At 37.1% G+C, this 15,676-nt stretch overlaps 1 protein-coding gene across 8 annotated transcripts in view; it reads left to right on the top strand.

Annotated features, from left to right (window-relative positions):
- The window catches only part of CDC42BPB (CDC42 binding protein kinase beta), a 91,170-nt gene that overhangs the window by 40,359 nt on the left and 35,135 nt on the right, over positions 1-15,676 (top strand). For all 8 annotated transcript variants that reach the window (XM_036383240.2, XM_036383234.2, XM_036383233.2 and 5 more), the window contains exons 3-10: positions 599-682; positions 4,231-4,326; positions 8,622-8,770; positions 10,717-10,810; positions 12,099-12,299; positions 13,186-13,434; positions 14,399-14,478; positions 15,440-15,606. In XM_036383240.2, coding sequence (XP_036239133.1) covers positions 599-682; positions 4,231-4,326; positions 8,622-8,770; positions 10,717-10,810; positions 12,099-12,299; positions 13,186-13,434; positions 14,399-14,478; positions 15,440-15,606 — 1,120 coding nt within the window. The remainder of the gene's footprint in view (positions 1-598; positions 683-4,230; positions 4,327-8,621; positions 8,771-10,716; positions 10,811-12,098; positions 12,300-13,185; positions 13,435-14,398; positions 14,479-15,439; positions 15,607-15,676) is intronic.

The raw sequence follows: 15,676 nt of genomic DNA, 5'->3' as shown, positions 1-15,676 counted from the left end.
CACAACATGCATAGTAAAATGTTGTAAGCAAAATGGTGAATAAATAAATGAATATTTTTTTCTTTCAAAATATCTGCATAAGGTACACAAAAGCATGCTAATTTGCAAATATCTTTCAAGTTTCTGAGACCTGAAATGTGAAAACAAATTAGTCAAATGTAGTGTATTTCTATTGACAGCAGCCTTTCTTGTTTTCTCAGGCTGCCCTTTTAAATGTTGCCCCACTGGCTGCAGGCATGACTACAAGCCCCACTTGTTCTTGGGAAACAATGCAGCTTAACTGCACATCTTCATATGAAAAGCTTCGTGCTCCTCCTGTATCATCCCCCATGTACTTCATCATGAGCTCTTGACCACACAGGGTGCATCAATCACATAGTAATGTTGGGGGAATTCAGAAGGAGCCAAGACTCAGACTGCAGTTCATCAGTATGGCAGTTGATCACTGAATACTCCTTAGTAACTTATTTTATGGATTTGTGAAATTAAAATGTTTGAAAACTGTATTTCTCTGACCATGCTTTTGTGTGAGTATTGATCTCTTTAAATATTGTATTTTTCTGACCATGCTCCTGTTAAAGATATCTTAATTTTTCAGGTTGCAGTTGTTAAAATGAAGTGTACAGAGCGCATTTATGCAATGAAAATTCTAAATAAATGGGAAATGCTCAAAAGGGCAGAGGTAAGTAATACTGTTTTTTAACACAGAGAATTTTTTAAATTACATTAGGAAGATTACATTGAAACTCTTCCAGATTAGGAAGAATTATTTCATGAGCATAGGAGCTTCGTTCTTTTCTCTTTTTTTTCCCTTAAGCTGTTTTAATGCAATCAAGTCTGACAGTCCCTTCCAGGCATCTGTTGTTCTCAGCATTACTGTGTATTCATTTACCAGACAGTCTGCCCTATTTCTTACCCTGAATTTATTGGCCAGATTTTTGTTTACAGTAAAGGCAAGTTAAAGACTACATGAAAGCTGAGATTGGTGCTACTATGACATTCACAGCTGTATACAAAAATGTTATGAAAAAGGTCTTTCTTCTCTTCATTCAGAAACATCCATTAAGGAGCTTTGCATCCTACAGTATGTAACAGGATTTATATAGCTAGTAAAACTATAACTAAATATTTTGGGATCAGATTCAGATTGTAAAACAAAACGTGTTAAGAAGGTAACATCTGTTTAAGAAGGGGTGTTTTGGAGAAAGGAGGTGTACACTGTCACAACAAATTCTGTAAATGTAAATTCACACATTAGGAAAAGAATACTAAGAATACACAGTGGGAAGAGCCTTCTAGGATAGGTATTTCTAGGATACATACTCCTCCATGGTAGAGGAAAACCTTATGGCACATACATAATATTATGTAAGTTAGCATATAAATGAGCAGTAGATTTGAAGAGAAAAGACATGTATTGCATCAGGACTTGCAGCAGTCCTGTTAAGGGGCAAGCAGTAGTGGCTTTGCTGAGGTCTGAGCTTGCTGACCCTTCCCTGTCCCATTCTTCTGTCCCCTTCCTGACACCTCCTCCCCCCAGCCTGCCCTTCCTAGTCCCTCCCTTCCTTTCAGTGAGTCAGTGCCAGGCCTTTTCCTGTGACAAAATCTCCTCCCTCTTGTTAAGCCCCTCTTCACCACTGCCTTTTGCTTGATTTAGTCACAGTCTGTCCATCCATCCATCCATGCAGTGCTTTAGAGGCGGCAGCAGCCGCTGCCACCCGGCTCTCCTTTGAGCTGACAGGAGATTTCACACCCTGGGATGTGCTGCATCAGCAGTTTTGCATTAAGCCTTTCCCTGGAGGAGGGAAATTTGGTGCCCTTTCTATGCAGATTTCAGCTGTGTTAATTCATTGGTCAGTATAGAATTGTTTTAAACACAAATATTTGCAGGGGTCTCCCAAACTGAAATGGAAATACAGCTATGCTGTCTTACTTCGGTCATTTTTAAAGTGATTTCATTAAGTGGCCTAAGTAGGTGCAGCTTTTGCATGTAGAGAAGACAGCTGTTTACAAATTGTGTTCTAATCATGCAACTAACTCGTCTTATCCTCTCAGGCAGGCATAAAGGATGTATAATGAGCAATAGTTTTCCCAAGACAAACTTAGGAAAAGTAACAGTCAAAAAAATGTTTCTCTCTGCTGATTTTCCCCATCTACAAAGGACAATAAAGGAACTGTCTTCTCTGCAGAACTACTTTGTCTTTTCCTGATCAGTTTGCTTGCTTGATTTGACTTTTCTGGATAAGCAGGACATTGCATCCTGCATATAAAGTTCATGTGACATCTGGGTGTTAAAAATTACCCAAATGTGGTAAAACCTGTTCATTTTTAAAATGAAGCCTGCAAGAATACAGTAGCCTCTTAAATGGAGAGTTCCACTGAAAAAGCAGACTTCAAGTATTTTATTAACCCACCTCACCTATTATTATATAAAAATATTATCATTATTATTATGAGTGGGTTAAGATGCATGTTGTTACACTGCTTTATGTTTGTTGTGCATGACATAAAACATAGCAAGAAGTTAGCAAAATACTGCTTATTCATGTACTAGCTGCAAGAAAAAAATCCCATATGGTTGGAAGCCACTAAAATAAAATAAAGATTAGTGAATATCACCTGACATCCGTAAATGGGTTAGAAGCAAAAATAGGCATGCCATTTATGTTGATAAGGACCATTTGTATTCGTTGTTCTCACAGCAAAATACAAAGTCATTAGTGTATTACTGTTGACAGTTCCAAATAAGTCCTGACTGGCTGATTAGGTAGCCTGTCATGCTTTTTCAAGTCACGTCTCAAGGCCTTTTAAGCTGGTGTAAGCAGAGGAGGAGAATTTTATGCTCTGAATTCAAGATGCAGTGTTCAGCAGCATTGCTGGGTTTTCAGTGTTCATAACATTCCCTCGCTATTTGAGGTTGCACAGTGAACTGGATCAAGGGACTGATGTCTTCAAAAATAAACAAACTAGTTCTGTATGTTGGCAGCCTCCTCACATCGTGGTGCCAGGAGAGCTGAGAAGTGCAATGCTCTGCTGCTGTGGGAAGGGGATAGGATTACTTGGAGCTGCTGGAGCTGCCAGCCTTTTTTGCAGAGCGCTGCTTTGGCCTTGAATTCGTAAACCGTTAAACCACTCAGTTGGCATTTAATTACAATTTACTTCTCTTTGCACCAGTGATTACTAATTTACAATGTGACCACAGCATGGTCTTCTTCAGTAAAATTGTAGATTGAATTTGGCTTCCTTTGAAGGGAAAATAGTTGGAGATACATTTGTAAGGTGCAGTCAGTATATGGTAAGGCTTGGGCTTCCCAGGCACATTTCCATAGGACATTTTCTAAGACATCTGAAGAAGTGGCAATGACTAAAAAAAAATAGTTCTTTTCTAGAACACAAACACCTCAATCTGTAGCTGTCAAATATCCTGATAATGCCTCTCTGGATTGAGAGTAGTAGAAGAGTCCCAAGGTCTGTTTCATGATAATTCTGATCCAATAAAAACATTAATATATTTTTATTGGGGAGAACTCTCTTGAAGTTTATGAAAGTTGGTTTTATGTAAAGATGCTGAGAAAACCTGTTACACAGAGCTTGCTTCTATGAAGTGTTGCAGTGTGCTGTTTGAAGTTGGGGAAGGATTATTGAAAATAAAAATATATATTATACTGGATAAAGATAAGACAGTAATAGTAAAATCTGCTTATTTCCCATAGTGTATTAGCAGTGTCTGGAACTGGGACTGTACTGTAAAAAAAGTATACATGAAACTGTTTTCATAAAAGTCTTTATCAGAAGAATCAGACTTACTTTCCTAGAGCCATTATCTTTCTGCTACAGATGGTAGTGACAAGTTACTATTTTCTGACTTAAAATGTTTTATAAAACAGAGATTTAGCTTTGACTTGAGTTGGCTTGTGGGCTTTTTGGTGTTGGGTCTGTTGTGTGTTGGTGGAGTTTTTTAGGATTTGTTGGGGGGAGGAGAGGTTGGGGGGGGGGGGTGGTTCATTTGGTTTGGGGTTTTTAAAGTCACAGTCAGGATTAGAGTGACTGAATGCCTGCCTAAAACCTGCAGAGATTCCCTGGCATGTCACTTGTGTAGACTGAATCCCAGTGAATAGAGACCTCTGTTCAGTAATTTGAAATAATCCCATAAAACATCCATATATATTCATCCTGTGAAAACTACTTGTTGTTGTTGACAATGGCTTTTCTCCCCCTCTCTTCCTTTAGACAGCTTGCTTCCGAGAGGAGAGAAATGTCTTGGTGAATGGAGATTGTCAGTGGATTACTACATTGCACTATGCCTTTCAAGATGAGAACTATTTGGTATGTTTGATTCATCAGTAAATAAAAGCTCTGGGTTGTGAAAGAACTTTATTTTTGGTATATTTAAAAAATATTAGTGCATTAAATCTGTCCACCTCATGCCTCACAGCAGTGTTTCAACATTCTTGTTTTCTCCTTGAAGCAAAACTTCAAAGGGACTGACTGTAACTCCAGGAGAGTGAGAAAGTTGTGAAGGACTGTAGTATATAGAGATTTAGTTAAGCATCTTAAATGAACTAATCTCTCTTTGCATAAAAAATAACATGTTCAAATTTAGTATTTTGAATAAGGTTGCAGTTAAGTAATCTGAGATGTGTGAACTCTGTGGAAGTAAGAAATATTTTATTTTAAACTTTAATAGTGTCTTTTAAAGCAATATTTTGTTTTAAACTGGCAAAAGTAATTTAAAAGTTGGTATTTTAAAATCCTTAGGGGAAAACATAGCCTATTTCTTGAAAGTATTTCTATAAAATATATCTTTAAATCAGCAGATTGGTCATCTCAGTAATTTGAGAGACTTTAGCAAATACTTATAAAATCTGTACTCATATGACATTTCTTTATGATTGGTTATTACAACTGTGACATACAAACCTGTTTACTTCAGTCACAGAATACAGCAGAGTCCTGGTTAGGAGCAAAGTCAGTAAAGCCCCAATATTCTGCAATATACTGAACCATGCAGCTTCCTTGTGGCTGCTTCAGGCTGGGTTTGCAAACTTGCTGTTTCTGTAACATCTGACATAGCTGTAGTGTGAAAGTTTCCACCTTCTTAATACTTTAGTAGCATGGTAGCAAATCATGACTATAAATAAGAAAAAATGTATTTATAAAAGGCTGCCAAGGAGTTCAGCAGGAGTTAGTAAATACTCAAACATTTCCACGGATGCTGAGACAAAACACATTAGTTTGTCATGTTTGGAGTATTTTTAGAATAACAAGCACATAGTAGGAAAATAAGCAGTCACATCTTAAGCCCTCATTTACAGGCTAATTTCCATTGAATGGTTTGTGATAGATCCAGATTTTCAATCTCTGGCAGTTTAGTTGTCTCTAGCACTGCCTCATGATTTCACATCAGCTTGTAGCTTCAAATTCTCACAGAAGCAACCTTCAGACTTGCATAAAAACATTCTGTTCTGTATTTCCAAGTAGCTTGTAAGAATGGAGCTACCTAAGGAAAAATTGTTAGCTGTGTGAGATAACAAGCAAGAGCAAAGACAGCACAGAGGGGGAATCTTTTCCCAAAGTTCCCAGAGGTTTTTAGATATTGAAGTTTCACTTGACAGCAGAAGGTAGACATCTCATTTAAGATCCAGTATCTAAGAAGGCAACAGTTCTGCCTAGCAGCCAAAGTCAGCAGATTCCCAGCTTGCCTGAGGTCTGCTCCTGCATGTGCTGAGGTGCTGCCTTCCAATTTGGTCTGTTACTCAGAAACCATCTCCTGGAAGTGTCTGTGCTCACAGATGGAGTGGATCCACATCTCAGTCACCATTGTAAATGATGCATGAAGAAAAGGTGAAACACATCAAGAAATCAATTCATCCAAAAAGCTGGACAGAAGGTTCTCTTCCATCCCATCTAGTACTTGTCCAGGGCCTAAGAGATCTCTGTTCAATTCTCTTTGGAGCTTGAAGATGTTTATAGCTACATTCTTCCTCATCATGGAGAGTGCTGCCTTGTTACAGAGCCTGGGCAGATTTTGTTTACTTTTTAGCTGTGCTCTTCATCCATGGTCCTTGCAGAATGGAATACAAAGCTGAGAACAAAGCAAGAACAGACAACAGAACTTGGTTTTCCAACCTAGTCCTCTGTAAGAAATCTCTAGGTTTCAGTATTTTCTCCCAGTGATGTTTTGCATTATATCTAATGATTCTTTAATGCAAAACCACATAAGCTAACTCTGAGCAGAGGGAGAGCCTTGTGTTTTCTCCCACCTAGTTCTCTGCCTCCTCTGGCTGCATGATAAAGGATTCAGAATGAGACAAAGAAAAAGTAAGATACTAACATAGAAAAGTAGTACCTGCCTTTGGAGAGTCTAAAAGTACTTAGTTTTATTCTCTGCCTTTAGTATTAACAGAGCATTTGATAAAGCAGAACTTCAATTTAAGCAAGAAATACAAAATTCTATTAAATACATATGTTCTGGAGTTCATTTTCTGGTTCTGCTCTTGTGTTTTTAAAATCTTTCAAGTTAATGCATCATTCATTACTGTTTTCTAATCAGCCAATTCTTAAATGACATTACATGGAAATGCTGCATAACTTTCTTCTGGTTCTTAAAAAGCTTTCATAAGAGACAGCCTATGTCAAGATGGGTTAAATCAGCCTTTGGTGATTTAGCTGAAGCAGATATGATGTAAGTGAAACATAGTCCCTGAATATTGAGAACTTGCATGGAACTTGAACTTTCCATCTCTTCCTTCCGGATCTCTTAATTTTCTTTCCCAGTCTCAGTCATGCAAAAGGGCATATGTGTATTTCCCTGCTGTCAGCCTCTCAAAGGCTTCTGGGTACTCATGAGACTATTTTGATATCCTTTTTTCCTTTGATTCCTAACTACTCTCACCGTTCAATGTAGTCACTTCCCTGGAAGAAATGCACTACTGTGAGATTTCAACATCAGAATAGCTTTTATTTTAACCCCATAAGAAGGGAGAAGCACCTCCTGGCAAGCAGATAATTTTGAATTGAAAGATTAATAAAGTTCTGCTTCCTCAAAGATGAGATACCACCATCTTTCTGTGATCCAAGTGCCTTCCTTCATGGGTCACCTGGGTTCTTGCTGAGTTATAAATGCTTTGGGAGCTGACAGAAGTGCATTACCCTGTCTCTGACAGAGAAGATATTTCACTTTCCACAGAAGGTTCTATAAAGCCTCTTTGCCTTGAATTTGAGAGAAAATACTTCAAGATAATATCCCTTTGAGAAGACTGATGGTTTCTGTCTGTAGCATTTTGTTTTCAAATATAAGTATTAAGTGTGTACAGTGCTCAGTACATGTTTAAAGTTCCTTGGAGCAGTACCCACAGACTGATTTCAACATAAATGATGCAATTTGCTTATCAGATTAAGCAGTAATTTGAATAAAATAGAGAAAAATATCAAAACTTGTGGCTTTTGGAGTTGCTCTTTTAATCCAAAAGATAGTGAGTAATGGCTATTATTGCACTTCATGTTCTTTGCATTTCTATCTTAAATTTGTTTCCCTCATGGAAGATGAATCTGTGGCAGGAACAGTGGATTCTAGGTCGCTTTACTTTGAGGAGAAAAATAAGATGATGGCTTTGAAAAGTTAATTCCAGAATAAGCCAAGTTAGTATTAAAACCACATATCAAATCATCTTGGGAAGCATGGAACAAAGTGGCTCAAGACTGGTGGTACTAGATGAAGTCATTATACTTGAAGTGATGGTCTGGATTTAGGTGGATATTGCTAAGAAATACCTCAAACATAATCCTTGTTTTGTGGTATGAGAAACAAATGGCATGCCTGAGTCCTTTTCCTTCATGTATCCTATCAGTATTGGTCCTTTCCATGGATGGGATGGTGCCTGATTGGCCTAGGAGGCTGTTTACTTTTTCACTGAAATACATTCAAAAGCACACCAATGTTTGACTGTTAAATTTCCCACTGTAGTGCCTCTGGCTTGACAGTGCTTTTGGCTTGTTGTGGGCATCCATGTATGGTGTAGTAATGTTCAGTGTCATCAGACTCCTGCCAGCTGTGTTATGCACCCATGGTGTGGAATGTGCCAAGATGAGTGGTTGAAGATGTTGATGTGATAAGTGCCACTTCAGGAACAATGAGTAGTATTGAAATGGTACCCTAACTAAAAAAGTAATAAAATGTATATTTTAGACTAAGCTGCATCAAATATTGATTTTAACTATACTTTTTTTTTTTCTTTCGTCATTCTTTGGAAATTTTCAGTTTAAGAGTCGATAACATGCACCAGTTTTGGTGATATTAGATCATTTTCTTTGTGATACTAGTTAAGACAGAAATAAACTCATCCTGATTTACTTCTTTGTTTTTGTCATATTTTGTTTGGGTTTTTTTTATCATAGGAACTAAATGCTGATGTGCCTTTCTTACTGTGATTAATAAAGGAATATGATACCTTTTTATACTAAGTAAATAAAAGTAAAAAAAAAGACCACCAATTTTGACTGCTTTTCACAGGCACAGAAAAAAATAGTGGAAGGGTTTTCAGGGGTTAACTGATGAATTTTATTTTTTTTTCTTGCCAGCTGTCTCTCAGTACTTTATTGCTTTATTTCTCTATTTTCAGTATCTAGTGATGGACTACTATGTTGGTGGTGACTTGCTGACACTTCTCAGTAAGTTTGAAGACAAGCTTCCTGAAGATATGGCTAGGTTCTACATTGGTGAAATGGTGCTTGCTATACATTCCATACATGAGCTGCATTATGTGCACAGGTAAAATACCTTCTCATTTGGCAAAATATACAGGTACAGTTATTTGAAGTTAATCCCAAATTTACTGCTATGTATACAAATGCACACAGTAGCCAAAAGCAAACTACTATAGATACATGTTTACTTTATGCTGTATAATAGCTGTATAAGCTACTTTATTTTAAATATCAAGTTTTGATGGATTGGTATCAGAAGCAGTGACATTTATCTGACTAACCTTTTAAAGTCTGTTCTATTTTTAATCAGGGCTCTTGACTTATTCTCAATTCACTTAATAAATATTTATCTGCCTTTGTCCAAGCAACCTAGAAGTTTGAAGCAGTTTGAAATGGTTTGAACTTTCTACAGAGGTGTAGACATTCTGCAAAATTTATGCACAGTAAGCCCATGATAACATCAGTGCATCTACTTACCTGAGATCATCCTCAAACAGGTTTTCTAATCAGGGGGCATGTGCTGGTCTAATTGTTTTTGCACACAAGATGTGTATTCTGAATCACTGGCTACCATCAAGTGAACTTAGGTTGTGGTGGGTAGTAGCTGCACAGTTAAAGTTCAAAAAGCATAAGGGATTCTCAGTCATAATGCTTTGAACTCTTCTGTTTGCATTTTGATTGCTGTTTTAAAAATTGAAAAGATATTTAAACTCTCTAAAACTCTTGTGAGTGAATGTGGACAATATTTGGGGATTTAAAAATGTTACAGCCTCAGAGAAGTTCACTAGAGGCACCATTGCACCAATTTCCAAGGAAATTACTGAGCAGCTACATCTTTCCCAGGTCTGAATGCAGGTCTGTTGTGGCAATAGGAGTGTGTGTCTCTGTGGCCAAAACACGTGCTTTGAACAGGACGTGTGCCAGTGCCCAAGAAATTACTGCTTGGCAACTGGAATGGATGAGGAGGAAGCATGATTGCTCTGGAGAGGGTTTCAAGGACCCTTTAAGGGCTTATATGACCTGTTAGCTGCAGATAGGAGACAGTGGAGCTCAGAGAGGAGGCATTAAGTCTTTCTGAGCAGCAGTGCTGGTCCCTGAGGCAAGTGAGAGCTGCATGCCAAGCAGAGATTGGCTCCTGCTGCAAGTGCCACTGTGAGCAGTGTTCTTTAAAAAACAAACAAATCAGTGTATAGTTGTATATTAGTTTTTATAGTACCCTGCAACTACTGAGCTTGACTTGTGGTTGTGGAATGTTGACAATATCTGGAACTGAAATGTATGGAATAAGTTTAACAATGCAGAATTACTGATTATTTTTTGGGGAAGCACAGTGACATAGTCCAATCTTCTCAGCACATATTTTTCTGTATTATGACAAGTAAATACACATTTAACATTTAAATTCATGTAGACAGGCATAGATTAGCATTTATTATTTTGTATTAATACTGCTAATGAGCAGTGGTATTACTGACATTTCAGTAATTAATTTCAGAGCATTAGCCCTTGGTTAAAAAAGGTTAATTCAAGTTTGTGTTGGAAAAATGTATCAAGTTGGCAGGCTTTTTACACATATGAGGACCCTTTGTTAAATCTGTCACAGTTTTTCTCACAAATGTCAAGTGTGAAATTGGAATTCAGCACCTTAAAACTCAGCCATTGTCAGCTTCCACATCTATGTAGCAAGGTGTATTAGAGCACCTTATTTTTGTTTACTCCTGGTAATTCTAGTCTCCTTCTCAAAGATTAAACTGAAGGTGTTGTGGAGTTTTTAAGCTTTTCAGCACATGTAGTAGCATTTGGGACTTCACATTTGAAAAGAAATGCAGATTTTAGGGTGCAACAAAACTGGTGGCTTTAGGGTTGGTCGGGGGGGAGAGAGTCATAAATAGTACCAAAAAGAGTTTACATCATTGGATAAGATTCTATGTTATTTTGATGCAAGATTAATCTCTACAAGCAGAGCTAATACTGTATGTGTAAATGCTTTCACTTCTATCTATATAACAGGGACATAAAGCCTGATAATGTTCTTTTGGACATGAATGGCCACATACGACTGGCAGACTTTGGGTCCTGTCTGAAAATGAGTGAAGATGGCACAGTATGTATGAAGCTCCATTTATTTGGGTTGCTGATAGTGGGACCTTCTAAGAGAGTTGCTGGTTTTAAAGAGATTAGACATCAGCAGGGATGTGATAGATTGTGAACTTTCTGACACACTAAAAATTGAGGGTGCAGTATAACTCAACATACTTAAATGAGTTTTTGAAGTCTTCATCTCCTTATTTTACAAGCTGCTAACTTTTCAAGTTATCCTTTGCTATATTTTTCTGGTTTTCACTTTTTCTCCTCATGACCATTTGAGGGGGTAGGGTGAGTCACCATCCCTGTAGGTATCAAAAAGATGTGGATGTGGTACTTGGGCACGCAATTTAGGTGGACTTGCCAGTGCATTAGGTCCAGTTAACAGCTGAACCTAATGATCTTAAAGGTCTTTTCCAACCTAAATGATTGTCTTGAGTCTCCAATTAATAAGAAGTTTGTTTTATATGCCTTTGACAAATGGAACAGCAACATGATGGTAATTGGCCATCTTGTGCAGCAGATTGGATTTACCTCTAAAAGCTGAAGTGCTTGTGACAGGTTTTGTTTGTTTTGACTAATTTAGGGCATTTCCAGGCGTGCCAATCCTGCCAAAGTATGGCATCGTTCACTGGTTTTGGCACAAACTCACATCTTGTTGATGTTCTTTAGTCATAAAATGTCTGTCAAAGCTTTACCATAAAAATGTAAATGAAAGAGCCATTAGAATTGAGAACATATTCCTAGGGATTAGTCTGCCCTGATGGTGAGGGCTTCCCTAGTACTTGTGCACAGAGTAATTTCTCCACCTTATTCCTGTATTGCACATTAGGCAAGAAACATTTTACTGATTTCTGACATATTAAACCTTACCCAGGAAATTTGTTCTATGATATTCAAATGAAACTATAAAATTCAGGGGTAGGACCTGATCTCCCTACTTACTCATTTTTCATTTCAAGTTCTGGGCAGCAAATTGAAGTTTCAAAATATAAACCAACACAAAGGAAAAATACATTTTGTCTTTCTGCTTTCACAGTATTATTTCGCTGTGATTATTTTGGGTTTCTACTCTGTTCAGAATAAAACATATCAAGTGATTTTATGTAGCAGTAGAACGGAACTTAATCTTTGCAGTCTTTGTTACTTTCTTAATACTTCCTTTGTTATGTTGCTGTGAATTTATGAATCTCTTCCTTCTCCAGAACCGTGTCGTGGTGTCTCTGTCAGAAATAGTAGTGTTTGAGTAAAACAGTTGCTGAGAGAAACTGAAAACTTAAGAGAATTATGTTTGTCTTATTTTTAAGGTACAGTCATCAGTAGCAGTGGGTACTCCTGACTACATCTCTCCTGAGATACTGCAAGCAATGGAAGATGGAATGGGGAAATATGGGCCTGAGTGTGACTGGTGGTCACTGGGTGTCTGCATGTATGAAATGCTCTATGGTGAAACACCCTTCTATGCAGAGTCACTGGTGGAAACCTATGGGAAGATTATGAATCATGAAGTAAGAGCTGTATTAAATCTCTTGTGTTCTGAGTTTATGTTTACAGAGAAACTTATTACTTAAGGATATTGAAGTGATGGTAGTTGTTTGCTTTTTCACAGTGTTTTAGATTGATATGTAGGTTTGTTGGTTCAGGTTTTAGGAAGCTTGCTTCTCTGAAATGAAGAAATTTAATTATTTGACAAATTAAAATTTTTCTCTAAGTGCTGATTTTCTTGTTGGAAATCTAAGCAGTCATCACAAATCAAAATTAAAATCTACTCCAGTTTCTTCAGTCTAGAGTAATTTCAGTTGTAAGTGGTAATTACAATTTTTAGATGTTATGTTTGTTTATGAATAGAAATATTTTCTAAATGTAGATTATATTTTGGTAAGAAATACAGGTATTTAACCTATATATTTGAAAAATACATTCTTAAATATGATAACATAAATAACTGACTAACATCATGGGGTTTTAAGGGTTGAAATAAATTTAATCTTGAGGAGTACATCTCCAGGAGATCAGTGGACCTCTGACTAAGAATACCAGTCTGTCTTTATTGTATGATCTTTAATATATCGTAGTGTGCAAAAATCCCGGTGTGTCTTAAAAAAAATTTGCTTTTCCTAACAGTGTTATTGTAATCACAGATCAAACAGATCTGTTTTAAAGAAATTGAAAAATTATTTATTGTACTTGAAATCCAATCTAAAACAAAAAGTCTGTCATTGAATGTGTTGAATTGTACTCTGTCATTGCTCACTGTAACTAAAACAATATTTGACTAATAATTAACTATTAATTTCATTTTATTGGTGTAGTTCAATGTTTTTTTTGAAACTACAATTGTAAGTTTTGGAATTAGTTCCTTCTCTAAAACTTTCTGTTTGTTTTGTTTTCTAGGAACGATTTCAGTTTCCATCCCATGTTACAGATGTATCTGAAGAAGCAAAAGACCTTATTCAGAGACTTATCTGCAGCAGAGAGCGTAGGCTGGGACAAAATGGAATAGAGGATTTTAAATCTCATGCATTTTTTGAAGGACTTAATTGGGACAACATCCGAAACCTAGAAGCACCTTACATTCCAGAAGTCAGCAGTCCTTCTGACACCTCAAACTTTGATGTAGATGATGATGTACTAAGAAATCCAGTGAGTCTTTGTTTTTAGATATTACTAATGGAAGTATGCATCCTTGCTGCACTGTAAGGTAGTAGTGAGAATTTACTTCAAAATAAAGAAAGAGATTAAAAATAAGTCACTCCAAAGGTGAAAAATTCAAGTTTTTAATCTCTTGGCATTTTGTGTTATCAGAAATCATGAGCTGCTTTTTTAAGTGGTAGCATTTGCCAGACTGTATTACTGTTACATGGTCAAAGTTAAAACATGTTTAGGTAGGGAAAAAAGCCTCTTAGTTGCCCTTTCAGTTTACCCTAACAGGGAGCCTGTATTTGGATTTATGCTTTTGCAAAGGTGAAAAAAAAAAAAATCTGTCTTTACAAATACACATGTATTCTCTGTGTAGCTTACAAGCACGGCTATCCAAGTGAGAGGACTCATCCTGCTATTTCTCCACTGACTTAAGAAGCAGGAGGCAGGTTCTTGGAGTAAGGGAACATTGGTGTTGCACACCCCATTTCTGTTTCTTCTAGTTTACAAATGGTTCAGGAGGAGTAGAGAGCTTTTGTGGTAATTTTTTCACCTGGTTTGTATTCCAAGAAATTAGGAGCTTTTGGCACGTTTTTTGATTGCATGTCTGACAGTAACTAAAACACTAAGACTAACAGCATGCATTTTGGTGCCAGGTCACTTTTAATTAGGAACTTGAAATTTTGGGTTTCCTTTTACTGGCTATATTGTGCTTTGAACTTGTTGAAATGCTGCCCTTTCAAGTGCCAGTTCAAGAGGTTCTGAAATTCAAGTCGTTCTATTAGGCGACCTGATCTGAAATAAAGCTTGTCCAGGGGCAGTGGAGCATAACTGCCAATTGTCAGTTGGTGTATTAAGAAAAATCTTTCCATTAGCTGTGTCTCTTTTAGCTGTTGAGGCTCAATGAAATGCCTTTCACTCTGTATGGGCTCTCTCTTGGGTTTTCATGCACATTGTTTTCATGCAGGAAGTGGTGCCACCAAGTTCTCATACAGGCTTTTCTGGATTGCATTTGCCATTCGTTGGGTTTACATACACAACTGACAGGTAAGCAAAGGATATGTTTTATATAGGAAACTTGTTTCCCAAATGCAGCTAATTCCTGGGAATTCTCATTTTTATAAACATGTAGAAAGGTTGATATCCATAGGTATACATGCAGCCCATGTATATTCCTTGTTTATTTTTTTTCAAATGTCTGAGTATATTTTGATCCTGTTTGCCAAGATTAGGTGCTTTTTTATTTAATATTTTATGTATTTGAAATGAAAGAAAGTTAAGGGATTAGATGTGTCAATTGCAGTTCCTTCATTGAGAGGCTGAGAGCAAGTCTTGTCCACACTGGACATGTGCCAGGAACTGTTCAGGATTATCTCATTGCTCCACTGTCCTGCTGGGAGACCAAGTTAACATAGAGGGTTCTGAGCATGGACAAAGTGGCTCAATTTGCATGTTTTTGAATGGCCTCCATCTGACTTCAGAGATCTTCCAAACATATGCTTGTCTCTGATCTTAGAGTATTCTGACCTATTTGTTATTCCATTATTTCTCTTTGCTGGGATTTGTTGCCCCATGAACCTAAAACGTGTGTCATTCTTTTCACAGTGAAACATTAACTTAAATCCATCTTTGCCATACTTTAAACTAAACTTTTGGGATTGTCCCTCAGGTATCTCAGTGCAGGTACACTTACCTGCTTCCATTTCTGCCAGGTACTTGTAACCTTTGGCATGGGAGAGTTAATACTTTCAGTCATTTAGGCAGTTTGTGAAGTCAAGGTATATCTGCATTGTTGAAGTTCTGCATGCAGGTATCTTAATTCTACAGCAGCATGCACAGTAGCTAGGGAGTAATAACTTTACCCTGAGAATTGTCTCTACAGTAACAATTACTGCACTAATTGTACTTGTAAATTTAAGATGCATATTTGGTGGAATCCCAGCATGTCCCAGCTATAGACTGCTGTGAGTATTTATTAAAATGTCCTAACTTATGTATTTCTTTTCAGCTCTTTATCTGATAGAGGCACTTTAAAGAGTGTGCTGCAGTCTGACACTGTAACCAAAGACACGGATGTACAGCGAGACTTAAAGAACACTTCACAAATAGAAGGCTATGAAAAGAAAATACGGAAATTAGAGCAAGAAAAGCAGGATTTGAACAGAAAACTGCAAGGTTGGTGGTTTATTTTTGTTTGGACTCTTAGTTCTGCTCATTGGAATATATTCTATTGAAAATCTTTTCC

This window comes from Molothrus ater, chromosome 6 (assembly GCF_012460135.2).
Source record: "Molothrus ater isolate BHLD 08-10-18 breed brown headed cowbird chromosome 6, BPBGC_Mater_1.1, whole genome shotgun sequence".
Lineage (NCBI taxonomy): Eukaryota > Metazoa > Chordata > Aves > Passeriformes > Icteridae > Molothrus > Molothrus ater.
Note: the sequence above shows the minus strand (reverse complement) of the source record. Positions and strands in the feature narration are given on the sequence as shown.